This window comes from Alexandromys fortis, unplaced genomic scaffold, assembly GCF_014885135.2.
Source record: "Alexandromys fortis isolate MF-2015 unplaced genomic scaffold, M_Fortis_MF-2015_v1.1 scaffold_193, whole genome shotgun sequence".
Classification (NCBI taxonomy): Eukaryota; Metazoa; Chordata; class Mammalia; order Rodentia; family Cricetidae; genus Alexandromys; species Alexandromys fortis.
This window is the reverse complement of record NW_026068083.1, coordinates 444444-460988: the sequence shown is the minus strand read 5'-3', so window position 1 is coordinate 460988 and position 16545 is coordinate 444444. Positions and strand designations below refer to the sequence as shown.

The 16545-nt window shown below is 40.3% G+C and overlaps 1 protein-coding gene across 1 annotated transcript in view; it reads left to right on the top strand.

Annotated features, from left to right (window-relative positions):
• The window catches only part of Ccdc7 (coiled-coil domain containing 7), a 196054-nt gene that overhangs the window by 119278 nt on the left and 60231 nt on the right, over window positions 1-16545 (top strand). The window contains exon 30 of the mRNA XM_050122079.1: window positions 14209-14280. Coding sequence (XP_049978036.1) covers window positions 14209-14280 — 72 coding nt within the window. The remainder of the gene's footprint in view (window positions 1-14208; window positions 14281-16545) is intronic.

The window sequence follows — 16545 nt, the reverse complement described above, 5'->3', positions numbered from 1 at the left end:
CAGTAGTGTTGAAAGCTGCATGACTGCATGAAGGTGATTATACAGAACGGCTTGTTTCTATCGTGGGCGAAGTACCCTCGGATTAGAGGAAGATGCTATCCAGGTCTCTAACTGTAGGAAGTCAGTGCCCGACTTTGAGAATTCAGAGGACAGTCTGATTTTGTTATGAGCAGATTGGTGACTTCACATTGAAACCTGCGTTCATCATCTCAATAATCCTAGGACACCTCAGGATTGGATCGAATCTACTCTGCCTGTGCTCTTTAAGTACAGCAACATTGCCTGGATGACAGCTCATGTCTTTATAACAGTTCGCTGAAGAAGCCCTTTGGGAGACCTACTGCCCACAAGCAAAGACTGCTTTCAAGATGCTCTTGTCGGGATCTGTGATGAAGATGTGTGGTTAAAGGAATGCACATGCATGCTGGATTACACGAAAGCCCCAGCAGTCAAGTCTTAAGAGATGCTCTCCAAAGGCTCCTGCTGTCCCTCCTGATGAATCTGCACAAAGGAAATGGAAACCGCCAGGAAGAGCTCCCCAGTCTGGATGTCATCAGGAACATTCATGATTCCCAGGAAGAGTTTAAACTGTTGACATTGACAAGAATATGGAAGAAGCTAATTCCGACCTTGGTGGCTTTGAGGCGTTCAGGACTTGGGTAGAGGCAGAACCTGTGAGTGTGGAAAGAGGAAGAGAAGAAGAACCAGAAGGGGAGCCTGTGGACACATCTTCATGGCCACACTCTCGTGGTTCAGTTTAAATGAGCAAGGAGCCACTTGTGCAAAGAATATAACTTAACTCATGGTAGAGTTCCTTGAAAATTAGTCAGCCTTCCAGATGCCACCAGCTACACGTTTGTGATAGTCTAAGCTTTTGGCTCTCACATCAGCAGCATCTTCACCATGAGTAAAGTTGCATCATCCCTCCCTCCACGCTCTCATTTGTCTTCAGCTCCATCTTGATACCCAATGAGGTAACCCAAACCTTTATTATCATGGTACCTTGGTAATTTTATCATTGTAAATGGCTAGTTTTCTGTCTGTCATGACTTTGGAGCAAGAGAGTTATTATAAGGTGACCCAGGAAATTCCTCAGACCTCAGTTAAAAACATCTCATTTCCCCCAGTCATTAAAGTTAATCCTGTAGCCAGCATGGAAACCACTTTCTCTGCCTACTGCTTTAATGGCACAACAGTCCCAGAGACAAAAGGACATTTTACCTTGTAGTATATAGGAAACATGACTGTTTCTTTTGATGAGAGCTTTTCTCAACTACAGTCATTTGGGGTATTGAGTAAAAAGCATACATTTTGTGGGGCATCTAGTGCTGGATATTGACAGCTGGTCTCAGGCACATACCACATCCTGCACTGTGCTCTCCCAGAGCATTCTCCGTAAGATGCCACAGCAGCTGAGGCATTGGCCCTGCTTTTCACAGCACACCAAAATGTGCCTTGTGGGCGGTGGAGCTTGTACTCATTCCAGTGAATTTTGTGGGTGTGAATTCCTTAGAGTATTCCATTTTTTCCCTCAGTCTTATTCCCAAGACACTGGTCACCTGGCTGATTCCACTAGTTTTTGTCCATGATCAAAAGTTTGAATCCTAGACCTTCTCCAGGACACACAGCATGGAGCCTTTGTGCTGCCCAAGTTTTACCTACAACTTATTGCTCTTTATTGCTGTGTTTCATAGTCTCCAGTTAAAGGAACTGCAAAATATTGCCAAATAAAGGGTTAATGCACAAAACAAACTTCAGTATTAACCAATCTGAGAAATGGAATGGGCAAAAGACAGAAATGGGTTGAGAAAATCAGACTTGTCTGATGTAGTGAAAACGTATAATGATAAAGAAAAGAAAGTATTTCAAAAATATACTCTAGTAAGGTTCAGATTCTGTGCCCATCCAGCCTCCAGAGCTTCAATATCTAGGTTTTCCATTAAGAACAAAAACTATTGAGCCTATCTAGTCTCATTCCCTTGACCTAAAGCTACCATATTTGTTCCCCTCTCCCTTGGTATTTTTTAATTTCATGAGAAAGATTCCAACTCATGACTTCCTCAACCGTGTTAATATTTCTAAACTTTGTAAAAACTTAGACGATGATTATTTAGCTATGCAATGTAATATTGGAAATCACCACCTTAATAAAATGAAGAAAGAAATATGCCATTGTGCTTCATCATGTTTTTTGATTTATAACTGTCTTCAATGAATTTCACACATCTGCTTTGTAGGTCAGAACATCGAGCTAAGGTCTGATGAAAATTGCATGTCAGTACACCCAACATCAAAAGATCATCCTCAATTTAAGAAACTGAAAACTACCCACATAGAAAACACCTGGTATGTATAATGACAGCAAATAACCTCGAGTCCTGTAACCATGCATATGAAAAGAACAGATGTGAAATCTGGTCAGAGACTGCACAGATGGCTCAGTGGATAAAGGTCTTGTCACGCAAGCATAAAGACCAAAGTCTAGATCCCTGGAATTCACGAAAATTAGCCTGGGATAGAAGTCCATCTTTAATCCTAGTGCTCAGGAGATAGAAACAGAAACTTTAGGGCAAGGTGGCTGGCTAGACTAGCCACTTTGGCAAATTTGGGGTTCAGTAAAAGACCCTGCCTCAGTACATCAAATGGAGAGTGGTCAAGTAAGACATTTGGCATCATCCTCTGGCCTCCACATTTGGGCACATGCATATGTGCACACACCTGTATCCACACACATATGCAAAGTCAACACACAAAAATCAGTGCCTTTTCTAAGTACTACTAATAAAGCTGATGAAAAAGAAGTTAGGAAAAAATTCATTCACAGTAGATTAAAAAAATATCTAGACGGAAGGTAGTGAACACAAAGTATAATGAAATAGACTGTAACAAAACCTACTAATTTGTATGCTAATATAAAAAAACTATCAAAGAATAACCCTAACCAAGAATATAAAAGATTGCTGGTGGGAATATAAACTATGTCACCACTATAGAAATCATTATGGAGGTTCTATAAAAACCTAGAAAAATACAAATGGAACCACCATATGATCAAGCTATACCACCACCCCTGGCTACATACCCAATTCTATATCATCAATAGTACAGAGGCACTTGGCCATTGTTCACAACAGCCTGTGCATAGAATCAGCTCAATGTCCACCAACACATTAATGAATGTAGAAACTATGATGTTGCAATGGAATTTTATTTAGCCATTGAAAAGAAATCCTGAAAAATGTCATTTGTAGTAAAATTGGTAAAAATAAAATGGTCATCATGTCCATGAAATAAACCATATTCAGAGAGACAAATACACAGAATTTTTCTCATACGCAGAATCTATATCTTCCAAGGGGGAGGAGTAAAAGAAGGCAACAGGGGGTACAAAGATAAAAGGCTGCATGCTTCTCCTATAAAGAATCTATAACAACACACACACACACACTAGTTTCTGTGGTTAAATAAAACCCTGATATGTACATCACAAGGTAACGGTTTCATTATAGTATATATAATTATAATTTAATCTTATTCGTCCTGGTTCTCCTACATATTTTTTTAAGCTACTGTGAATGCTTCCTCTTTTTTTCCTGACTTCTTTATCAGAAACTGCATTGTTGGTGTTTGGAAGAGCTGTGTGTTTTGTGTATTGATTTGGTACCCTAATTCTTTGTTAATCTGAGACTTTCCTGGAACTCTTCAGTGTCCTTTCAAGTAAAGGATCATGCTGTTCACCAGCAGGGATAACTTAGCTTCTTTCTTTCTTATTTGTGTCCGTTTTATTTCTTGCTCTTGCTTTGTGGTGTATCTAAAACTTCAGGCACGTTATTGAGTAAAAGCAGAGAGGGAGGCCAACCCTTGATTGTTCCTCATTCTGGAGCTCATGCTTTCAATATCCCTCCGTTTATTATGTCGCTGTCTACAGAACACGAAGGGAAGTTGCATTTTGCCAAAGACCTTTCCTGCATCTACTGAGATGATTATGCAATTACTTTATTATATGCTTGTGTACTTTTTTATAACTTAAATGAATTATAGACTATTCTTCTTGATTGTTTTTATTTTATCTTTTTATTTTACATACCAATTCCAGTTCCCACTCCCTCCACTCCTCCAGCTCCCTCTACCTTCCCCCCTCCCTACCCCCCATGCACTCCTCCCAGAGGGTAAGGCACTTTGCTTTGAGGCTGGACCAAGTCCCTTTGCCCTATCTATATCTAGGCTGAGCAAGGTATCCCTACAAAGAGAATTCCAAGAAGCTAGTACAAGCAATAGGGAAAAATCCTGGTCTCAGTGCCAGTGGGCCCACAGTCTGCCCCAGCCATATTAATGTCACCTTACATTCAGAGAGCCTAGTTTGGTCCAGTGCTGGTTCCCCTGTTGTCAGCCGGAATTGGTGAGCTCCCATTAGCTCAGATAAACTGTTTAAATGGGTTATCTCCATCTTGGTCTTGACCCCTTTGCTCACATTATAGGTCGTCCCTATCTTCTACTGGTCTTTGGGAACTCACCCAGTGTTCTGCTGTGAATTTCTGCCTCTGCTTCCATCAGTTTCTGGAAGAAGGTTCTATGGTGACATTTAAGATGGTCATCAATCTGACTACAGAGCAAGGCCACTATTCCTTAGGATCTTAGCTGGGGTCATTGTCATGGATTCCTGAAAATTTCTCTAGTGCCAGGTTTCTTTCTAGCCCCATAATGGCTCGCTCAATCAAGATATCTCTTTTCTTGCTCTGTGTCTCTGTCCTTCCCCCATGTCGACTATCCCATTCCCACTTGCCTTCTCCCCTCCTTTTCCCCTTCTGCCCTCCTGTCTTCTCACAGCCCCATGCTCCTAATCTTCTCAGGAGATCTTGTCTATTTCCCTTTCCAAGGGGGATCTATATATGTTTCTTTTAGGGTTCTTCTTGTTTTTAGTTTCTCTGGGGTTGTGGGCTATAGGCTTGTTTTCCTAGCTTTACAGCTAGTATCTACTTATAAGTGACTATATACTATGCTCATCATTCTGGGGCTAGGGCTGGGTTACCTCACTCAGGATGGCTTTTTCTAGTTCTATCTATTTGCCTGAAAATTTTAAGATGGCATTCATTGTTTTTTTTCTTTTTAATCACTAAGTAGTACTCCATTGTGTAAATGTACCACATTTTCTTGACCCATTCTTCAGTTTAGGGGCATCTAGGTTGTTTCCAGGTCTGATTATGACAAAGAATGTTGCTATGAATGTAGTTGAACAAATGTCCTCGTAGTATGATTGAGCATCCTTTGGGTATATGTACAGGAGTAGTATTGTTGGTTCTTGAAGTTGGATGATTCCCAATTTGCTGAGAAAACACCATACTAATTTCTGGAGTGGTTATACAAGTTTGCACTCCCACCAGCAATGGATGACTGTTCCCCTTACTCCGCATCCTCTCCAGCATAAGCTACCACAGTTGTTTTTTATCTTAGCCAATCTGACTGGTGTAAGATGGTATCTCACAGTCATTTTGATTTGCATGTCCATCGTGATTAAGAATGTTGAACATTTTCTTAAGTATCTTTTGGCCATTTGAGATTCTAATGTTAAGAATTCTCTGTTTGGAACTGTACACCATTTTTAAATTGGATTATTTGGTATTTTGAAGTCTAATTTCTTGAGTTATTTATATATTTTGGAGATCAGTCCTCTGTCTGATATTGGGTTGGTGAGGATCTTTTCCTAATCTATAGGCTGCCTTTTTGTCTTATTTACTGTGTCCTTTGCTTTACAGAAGCTTCTCAGTTTCAGGAGGTCACAATTATTTTATTGTTGCTCTCGGTGTCTGTGATACTGGTTTCCTGTGCCCACGCATTGAAGACTACTTCCCACTTTCTCTTCTATCAGGTTCAGTGTAGTCAGATTTGTTTTTAAGTCCTTGATACATTTGAACTTGAGTTTTGTGCTTGGGAATAGATATGGATCTCTTTGCAAACATCCAGTTATGCCAGCATCATTTATTGAAGGTGTTTTCTTTTATCCATTGTATAATTTTAGTTTCTTTTTCAAAAATTATGTGTTTATAGGTGTGTTGATTAATATCCAGGTCTGCATTTTAATTCCGTTGATCAACCTGTCTATTCTTATGCCGATAGCAAACTGTTTTCATTACTGTAGTTCAATAATAGACCTTGATGTCAGGGATGATGCTGCCTTCTTAAGCTCCTTTAATGGACAGGATTGGTTTGGATATCCTGGGTTTTTTATTATTATTAAAGATTTCTGTCTCTTCCCACCACCGCCTCCCATTTCCCTCCCCCTCCCCCAATCAAGTCCCCCTCTCTCATCAGCCCAAAGAGCAATCAGGGTTCCCTGCCCTGTGGGAAGTCCAAGGACCACCCACCTCCATCCAGGTCTAGTAAGGTGAGCATCCACGAAACTGCCTAGGCTCCCACGAAACCAATAGGTCCAGTAGAATCAAAAACCCGTTGCCATTGTTCTTGAGGTCTCAGTAGTCCTCCTTGTCCGCTATGTTCAGCGAGACCAGTTTTGACCCAGGCTTTTTCAGACCCAGGCCAGCTGGCCTTGGTGAGTTCCTGATAGAACATCCCCATTGTCTCAGTGTATGGGTGCACCCCTCGCGGTCCTGAGTTCCTTGCTTGTGCTCTCTCTCCTTCTGCTCCTGATTTGGACCTTGAGATTTCAGTCCGGTGCTCCAATGTGGGTCTCTGTCTCTGTCTCCTTTCATCGCCTGATGAAGTTTAATATTCAGGAGGATGCCTATATGATTTTCTTTGGGTTCTCCTTCTTATTTAGCTTCTCTAAGAACCCGAATTATAGGTTCAATGTCCTTTATTTATGGCTAGAAACCAAATATGAGTGAGAACATCCCATGTTCCTCTTTTTGGGTCTGGCTTACCTCACTCAGGATGGTGTTTTCTATTTCCATCCATTTGCCTGCAAACTTCAAGAAGTCCTTGTTTTTTACTGCTGAGTAGTACTCTAATATGTATATATTCCATACTTTCTTCATCCATTCTTCAATTGAAGGGCATCTAGGTTGTTTCCAGGTTCTGGCTATTACAAACAATGCTGCTATAAACATAGTAGAGCATATACTTTTGTTGTGTGATAAGGCCTCTCTTGGGTATATTCCCAAGAGTGGTATTGCTGGGTCCATGGGTAGGTTGATCCCGAATTTCCTGAGAAACCTCCACACTGCTTTCCAGAGTGGTTGCACAAGTTTGCATTCCCACCAGCAATGGATGAGTGTACCCCTTTCTCCACAACCTCTCCAGCAAAGGCTATCATTGGTGTTTTTGATTTTCGCCATTCTGACAGGTGTAAGATGGTATCTTAAAGTTGTCTTGATTTGCATTTCCCTGATCGCTAAGGAAGTTGAGCATGACCTTAGGTGTCTTTTGGCCATTTGAACTTCTTCTGTTGAGAGATCTCTGTTCAACTCAGTGCCCCATTTTATAATTGGGTTGATTAGCCTTTTACGGTCTAGTTTCTTGAGTTCTTTATATATTTTGGAGATCAGACCTTTGTCAGTTGTGGGGTTGGTGAAGATCTTCTCCCAGTCAGTGGGTTGCCTTTCTGTCTTAGCAACAGTGTCCTTTGCTTTACAGAAGCTTCTCAGTCTCAGGAGGTCCCATTTATTCAATGAGGCCCTTACTGTCTGTGCTGCTGGGGTTATACGTAGGAAGTGGTCTCCTGTGCCCACGTGTTGTAGAGTACTTCCCACTTTCTCTTCAATCAGGTTCAGTGTGTTTGGACTGATATTGAGGTCTTTCACCCACTTGGACTTGAGTTTTGTGCATGGTGATAGATATGGGTCTATTTTCATTCTTCTACAGATTGACATCCAGTTTTGCCAGCACAATTTGTTGAAGATGCTCTCTTTTTTCCATTGTATACTTTTAGCTCCTTTATCGAAAATCAGGTGTTCATATGTTTGTGGGTTAAAGTCAGGGTCTTCTATTCGATTCCATTGGTCGACTTCTCTGTTTTTATGCCAATACCAAGCTGTTTTCAATACTGTAGCTCTGTAATAGAGTTTGAAGTCAGGGATGGTAATGCCTCCAGACGTTCCTTTATTGTATAAGATTGTTTTGGCTATCCTGGGTTTTTTGTTTTTCCATATAAAGTTGATTATTGTCTTCTCCAGATCTGTGAAGAATTTTGATGGGATTTTGATGGGGATTGCATTGAATCTATAGATTGCTTTTGGTAGAATTGCCATTTTTACTATGTTGATCCTCCCAATCCAAGAGCAAGGGAGGTCCTTCCATTTTCTGGTGTCCTCCTCTATTTCTTTCTTCAAAGACTTGAAGTTCTTGTCAAATAGATCTTTCACTTCCTTGGTCAGGGTTACCCCAAGATATTTTATGCTCTTTGTGGCTATCGTGAAAGGTGATGCTTCTGTGATTTCCCTCTCTGTTTCCTTATCCTTAGTGTATAGGAAGGCAACTGATTTTTTGGAGTTGATCTTGTATCCAGCCACGCTACTAAAGGTGTTTATCAGCTGTAGGAGTTCTTTGGTAGAATTTTTGGGGTCGCTTATGTATACTATCATGTCATCTGCAAATAACGAAAGCTTAACTTCTTCCTTTCCAATACGAATCCCCTTGATCCCCTTATGTTGTCTTATTGCTATTGCTAGAACTTCAAGCACTATATTGAAGAGGTATGGAGAGAGTGGACATCCTTGTCTTGTTCCTGATTTTAGTGGGATGGCTTTGAGTTTTTCTCCATTTAATTTAATGTTAGCTGTCGGTTTGCTGTAGATAGCTTTTATTATATTTAGGTATGACCCTTGTATCCCTATTCTCTCCAAGACCTTTATCATAAAGGGGTGTTGAATTTTGTCGAATGCTTTTTCCGCATCTAATGAAATGATCATATGGTTTTTTTCTTTCAGTCTATTTATATGGTGGATTACATTGATAGATTTGCGTATGTTGAACCAGCCCTGCATCTCTGGGATGAAGCCTACTTGATCATAATGGATAATTTTTCTGATGTGTTCTTGAATTCGGTTTGCCAGTATTTTATTGAGAATTTTTGCGTCGATATTCATGAGTGAGATAGGCCTGTAATTCTCTTTCTTGGTTGGGTCTTTGTGTGGTTTTGGTATCAGGGTAACTGTAGCTTCATAAAAGGAATTTGGCAATGACTTTTCTGTTTCTATATTGTGAAATACGTTAAGGAGTATAGGTATTAGCTCTTCTTGGAAGTTCTGGTAGAATTCTGCGTTGAACCCATCTGGTCCTGGGCTTTTTTTGGAAGGGAGATTTTTGATAACAGTTTCTAGTTCTTCGCGACTAACAGGTCTATTTAGATCATTCACCTGGTCTTGGTTTAGCTTTGGTATATGGTACTTATCTAAAAAAATGTCCATTTCTTTTGCATTTTCCAGTTTTGTGGCATACAGGCTTTTATAGTAAGATCTAATGATTCTCTGGATTTCCTCTGTGTCTGTGGTTATGTCCCCCCTTTCATTTCTGATTTTATTTATTTGCGTGTTCTCTCTCTGTTGTTTAGTTAGTTTGGATAGGGGTTTGTCGATCTTGTTGATTTTCTCCAAGAACCAACTTTTTGTTTCATTGATTCTTTGGACTGTTTTCTGTGTTTCTATTTTGTTGATTTCTGCCCTCAGTTTGATTATTTCCAGTCTTCTACTCCTTCTGGGCACCTCTGCTTCTTTTTTTTCTAAAGCTTTCAGGTGTGCCATTAAGTCCCCAATGTATGCTTTCTCTGTTTTCTTTAAGTGGGCACTTAGTGCTATGAACTTTCCTCTTAGCACTGCTTTCATCGTGTCCCATAGGTTTGAGTATGTTGTCTCTTTATTTTCATTAAATTCAAGGAAGACTTTAATTTCTTTCTTAATTTCTTCCTTGACCCAGGTGTGGTTCAGTAGTTGACTGTTCAGTTTCCATGAGTTTGTCGGCTTTCTGGGGGTAGCATAGTTGTTGCCATCTAACTTTAATCCGTGGTGATCTGATAAGACACAGGTGGACACTGATATTCTTTTGTATCTGTGGAGGTTTCCTTTGTTTCCGAGTATATGGTCAATTTTTGAGAAGGTTCCATGAGCTGCAGAGAAGAAGGTATATTCTTTCCTATTTGGGTGGAGTGTTCTGTAGATGTCTGTTAAGTCCATTTGCTTCATTACCTCCAATAATTCTCTTAATTCTCTATTAGGTTTCTGTCTGATTGACCTGTCCATTGGAGAGAGAGGTGTGTTGAAGTCTCCTACTATTAGTGTGTGTGGTTTTATGTCTGCCTTGAGTTTTAGAAATATTTCTTTTACATAAGTGGGTGCTTTTATATTAGGGGCATAGATATTCAGGATTGAGATGTCATCCTGATGAATTGTTCCTGTTATGAGTATAAAGTGTCCATCTCGATCTCTTCTGATTGATTTTAGTTTGAAGTCAGTTTTGTTGGAAATTAGTATGGCCACACCTGCTTTTTTGTTAGGACCATTTGCTTGAAAGACCTTTTCCCAACCTTTTACTCTGAGTAGATGCCTGTCTTTGTGGTTGAGATGTGTTTCTTGCAAACAGCAGAATGTTGGATCCTGTTTTCGTATCCAATCCCTTAGCCTGTGCCTTTTTATAGGTGAATTGAGACCATTAATATTAAGTGATATTAGTGACCAGTGGTTGTTTACTCCGGTTATTCTTACTGTTTTCGGTAGTAGAGTTTGTGTGTGTCCCTTCTTTGAGTTGTACTGGTGAAGGTTCGCTAGATTCCTGAGTTATTGTAGTCAGTGTTGGCAATGTTGGATTCCTTGGGTTGCGATTTTCCTTCTATTACTTTCTGTAGCGCTGGATTTGTGGCTACGTATTGTTTAAATTTGTTCTTATCCTGGAATGTCTTGTTTTCTCCATTGATAGTGAATACTAGCTTGGCTGGGTATAGAAGTTTGGGTTTGCATCCATGGTCTCTTAGTTTTTGAAGAACCTCTATCCAGGACCTTCTGGCTTTCATGGTTTCCATAGAGAAGTCAGGTGTAAGTCTGATCGGTTTACCTTTATAAGTTACTTGGCCTTTTTCCTTTGCAGCTCTTAATATTCTTTCTTTAACCTGTATATTTTGTGTTTTGATTATTATATGGCGAGGGGATGCTTTTCTTTGATCCAGTCTGTTTGGTGTTCTGTATGCTTCTTGGATATTCAAAGGAATATCTTTCTTTATGTTGGGAAAGTTTTCTTCCATAATTTTGTTAAATATATTTTCTGGGCCTTTGAGCTGTAATTCTTCCCCTTCTTCTATTCCTATTATTCTCAGGTTTGGTCTTTTTATTGTGTCCCATATTTCCTGAATGTTTTGTGATGAGAATTTGTTGGCTTTGCTGTTTTCTTTGATCAGTGCGTTTATTTTCTCTATGGTGTCTTCAGAATCTGAGATTCTTTCTTCTATTTCTTGTATTCTATTGATTATGCTTGTTTCTGTAGGCTCTGCTCGTTGACCTAGATTTTCCGTATCCAGCTGGTCCCCAGTTTGTGCTTTCTTCCTTGCTTCCATTTCAGTTTTCAATTCTTGAACTGTTTCCATTACCTGTTTGTTCGTTTTTTCTTGGTTTCCCAGGGTCTCATGTACGTATTTACTTAATTCTTCAAACTTTTTGTTATACTTCTCATCCATTTCTATAAGGGTGTTTTTTACATGTTGTTTAAGGGACTCTATTGCTTTCATAAAGTCAATTTTTTTCCACTTCTTCTGTGTTAGGGTGTTCAAGTCCTTCTGTTGTAAGATCTTTGGGTTCTGATGTTTTCATGTTGTTTTTCAGATTATTGGGTGACTTTCTGCCTTGGCGCCTGCCCATCTCCTCCTATCAATGCTATCTAATCGGTCTTTTAAAATTGGATCAGGTTTCTCTGCTGGCCAGAGGCTTCTCTTACAAATTGCCCTAGCTCTGTTTCCTGGCTCCTGCCGGGGGCCAAGATCCCTCTCACCCCTCAGAAGGGTCTTCAGGAACAGGACCCGGCTCCCCGTTTGCCAGGGCCCTCGCCAACCAAAGGCCTACCTCTTTGATTTAATTGTAGTGGGGCGATCTGCTCTTGGTGTTGCGCGCTGGTCCCTGCCGCCTGCGTCCTCTGCCACCGCGCCAGTCCCTGCCCCGCCGGTCCTGGCCACAGCCTGCAGCCGCCTGCATTGCTCGTCTGTGGGCGCCTGCATCGCTCATCTGCGGGGCGATATCCTGGGTTTTTTATTTTTCCATATGAAATTGAGTATTGTTCTTTCAAGGTCTGTGAAGAAGTGTGTTGGGATTTTGATGGGGACTGCATTGAGTCTATAAATTACTTTTGGTAGGATTGTCATTTTTATTATGTTTATCCTACATATCCAAGAGCATGGGAGATGTTTCCATTTTCTGGTATCTTCTGTTACCCCAAGATATGTTATTATATTTCTGGCTATTGTGAAGGGTGATGTTTCTCTGATTCCTTTCTCAGATTCTTTATCATTTTTATATAGGAGCGCTACTGATTTTTTCATTTGATCTTGTATGCTGACACATTATTGAAGGTATTTTATCAGCTGTAAGAGTTCCCTGGTAGAGTTTTTTTGGGTCACTTATGTATACTATCATATCACCTGAAAATAGTGAAGGCATGACTTCTTCCTTTCCAATATGTATACCCTTGATCTTTTTCTGTTGTCTTGTTGTTGTAGATAAAACTTCAAGAACTATGTTGAATAGATATGGAGGGAGTGGACAGCCTTGACTTGTTTCTAATTTTAGTGGAATTGCTTTGAGTTTCTCTCCATTCAATTTGATGTTGGCTGTCAGGTTGCTGTGTATTTGCCTTATTATGTTTACATAATACATTATATATACAAGGTATATTATATTCCTTGTATCCCTGATCTCTGCAGGATGTTTATTATAAAGGAATGTTGGATTTTGTCGAATGTTTTTTCAGCATCTAATGAAATGATCATATTGTTTTTTTCTTTCAATTTATTTATATGGTGGATTACATTGACAGATTTTCATATGTTGAACCATCCCTGCATCTCTGGGATGAAGCTGACTTGATCATGATGGATGATTTTTTTTATGTGTTCTTGGATTCGGCTTGCAGTAATTTAATGAATATTTTTGCATCAATGTTTATGAGAGAGATTGGTCTGAAATTATCTTTCTTGGTTGAGTCTTTGTTTGGTTTTAGTAGTAGGGTAACTATAACCACATAAAAAAAGATTGGTAATATATAAAAGACAGAGGAAGACACCTACCAAGAAGGAGATCTTAGAGTTGGACATATGTACTGGGTTGTGATTAAACATCTGGGGGATGACTTGTGAAAATGCTTTTTAATTTTATTTTAAAAATCTACCTTTAAATATCAGTGATACTGAAAATGTGCCATCCCGTTTACCTGTGAATATTATCTTAAGTCTATTTTTTGTCATAAAAGCAAATTTGTGAGAGGCTTGGGAAGGTCACTTAACCAGTAAAGGGCCTTACACAAAAATATTAGGACCCAATTCAGTCTCCAGAATTCATATAAAAAACTGTAATAGTATATTCCTATAATACCAGTGCTGGAGAATCATAGGCAAGAAGACCCTTGAGGTTCTTGTTCCCAGGTCTAGTGGGATCAGTGAGCTCCTGGCTCAGTGCAAAAAAAAAAAAAATAAGTTGAACAGTAATTGAGGAAGACACCCAGCACTGCTCTACACACATGCAGGCACACACCCTTGCATATATGTACAGGCACACACACACAGAGAGACGTATACACACACACGCACACATAAAGTCTATCTTTACTGGTAAACTATGTAGTCATATAATTATTATTAGCATCACTACCATCCACTTTGTACTTCAACATATTTCCTCCTCGTGCTACTCACTGTCCCAGAAATAGGTATTTGTAGGAAAATTATTGTTTCAATTGTTGTGTGTTCACAACTTGCAGAAGAATGGCTTATGGAAATCAAGGTGTCAGCTATTGCAATATAACAGAAATGATTCTATCTTGTGGAAATAAATGTCTAGGAGTAAACTTACAATCCTAACTGTCCAGTTTGAGCATAAAGATCCCAGATCTGTGAAATTAACTGCCAACATTAGATGAGACAACATTCTTCTTCTTGATGAGTAAAAAAATGTCCCTAACATTCAGACGTTTGCGTAATTTTAGGACTAGGCTATAATTCATAAGCCTCAAAGTTATTATGTTTAATATTTAAAATGCTGTGTGTTTTCTTTTCATTTTGGGTAGATGAAAATGTCAACAGATTCTTTACAAATGAAGACCTAGAATTACAATTCTTGGATCGAAAAAGACGGAAAGGTGTGTGGCATATTTTAAATACATTTCAAATAAGAGTCATGTTTAATGATTTAAAAACTGTTTTAAATGTGAGTCACCTTTATTTGTGGCTTTATAGTTAAATCTCTCTCAGAGTGAATACTTTAGAGCTTAACTGACCAAGATTTAAGTTGACGGCGCTGCTGAGTGTTAAATCGCTACTGGTCCTTTGCGCCCTGCAGTTCTTGATGTCGCCGATCTACACGGCACTTAAAAGTTGTATTTGGAGTTTGAGAAATAGCTCAGTGGAAAGCTCTTGCCCTAAAGCACAAGGACCATAGAGCCCATGTAAAGCCAGATGGTGTAGCGTCTGTACTTGCAGGGAGAGAGAAGAGAATGCCCAGGAGTTTGCAAGCCAGCTAGCCCGAAGCAAACAGGGATGAACAAGAGAGCCCCTGCCCTGCCTCAGACAAAGTGGAAGGTGAGGACAACACCCAGGGCTGCCCTCTGACCTTCAAACACACCGTGGCATGCACATGTATTCATACACATGAACACACATAACATATATGAACTGTTCATAAACTCTCCCATTTGAATAAAAGGCTCTTTTTTTTTTTTGGTTTTTCGAGACAGGGTTTCTCTGTGGCTTTGGAGCCTGTCCTGGAACTAGCTCTGTAGACCAGGCTGGTCTCAAACTCACAGAGATCCGCCTGCCTCTGCCTCCCGAGTGCTGGGGATTAAAGGCGTGTGCCACCACCGCCCGGCTCTTTTTTCTTATTTGTATTAATATTTCATGAACTATCACTCTAAGAAATACTTTTCTAAGGACTGTGTAACTATCTCACATTTATTTCCACTTTTTAAAGTATATTCATCTCATATTCATATTTCAATTTCATCAGGTAACATTGTCTGCTAAATTGTATTAGCTATCGTCCAGGCAAAGTATTCTATTTTTGTATAATTTTGAAAGCTCTAAATACAAATGGCCACCTCCCTCTCACTCTATTTGTTAGATAGTAACACTCACTCTGAAATGATTGAGCCAGAAGAAACCCCACTCTTGTGAGTGGGATAAGTCTCTTGAGAAACGGTGTCAGGGAATACCTCCTTACTTTTCTCTTGTGCCATGTTAAGCTACAGGAGGCAGCACCCGTAGGCTGCAGTGCTGCACTATCTAGTGTCCCTAGTGGCAGGTGCTGAAGCACACAGTGCTGTTTCAGTGAGCCTCGGGGGACTAGAGACACAGAGAGAGAGCACATTGCAAGGCGTCATCTTCTTGGAGATCATCCAAGTGTCCATGACTAGACTAGAACATTGCAGGCAGATGGGGAATAAGGGTCATGCTGACAAGAGTGAAGCACCTCTTCACACATCCCATCTTCCTCTTCACACATCCCATCTTCCTCTTTACACATCCCATCTTCCTCTTCCCACATCCCATCTTCCTCTTCACACATCCCATCTTCCTCTTCACACATCCCATCTTCCTCTTCACACATCCCATCTTCCTCTTCACACATCCCATCTTCCTCTTCACACATCCCATCTTCCTCTTCACACATCCCATCTTCCTCTTCACACATCCCATCTTCCTCTTCACACATCCCATCTTCCTCTTCACACATCCCATCTTCCTCTTCACACATCCCATCTTCCTCTTCACACATCCCATCTTCCTCTTCACACATCCCATCTTCCTCTTCACACATCCCATCTTCCTCTTCACACATCCCATCTTCCTCTTCACACATCCCATCTTCCTCTTCACACATCCCATCTTCCTCTTCACACATCCCATCTTCCTCTTCACACATCCCATCTTCCTCTTCACACATCCCATCTTCCTCTTCACACATCCCATCTTCCTCTTCACACATCCCATCTTCCTCTTCACACATCCCATCTTCCTCTCCATGCTGCCAATCGCTACCAAATCCATGTCCCGCACATTACATGCTCGGTCCGCTGCACATTTGAGCTGTGACCTGCAGAACAGATTATGAAATATAAGGGAATCAGTCCATCCCAAGTTTCTACATTCCCTAATGAAGAACCTTTTTACAACATGTATAATCTTTCTAAGCTCCACTGGCTTGGTCTGGTCGGGGCTTAAATGCTATTCATGGGCTTTGAGGATCAAGGGAGATCATCTCTGGGACTGCCGAAATACCCCAGCAAGTAAAGTGCTTGCTGTCCAAATATGAGGACTTGAGTTCAGATCCCTAGAACCCTCCTAAAATGTTGGCCATGGAATCCAGCAAGATGGCTCAGATGGTAAAGGTACTTACTGCCAAGCCTGAT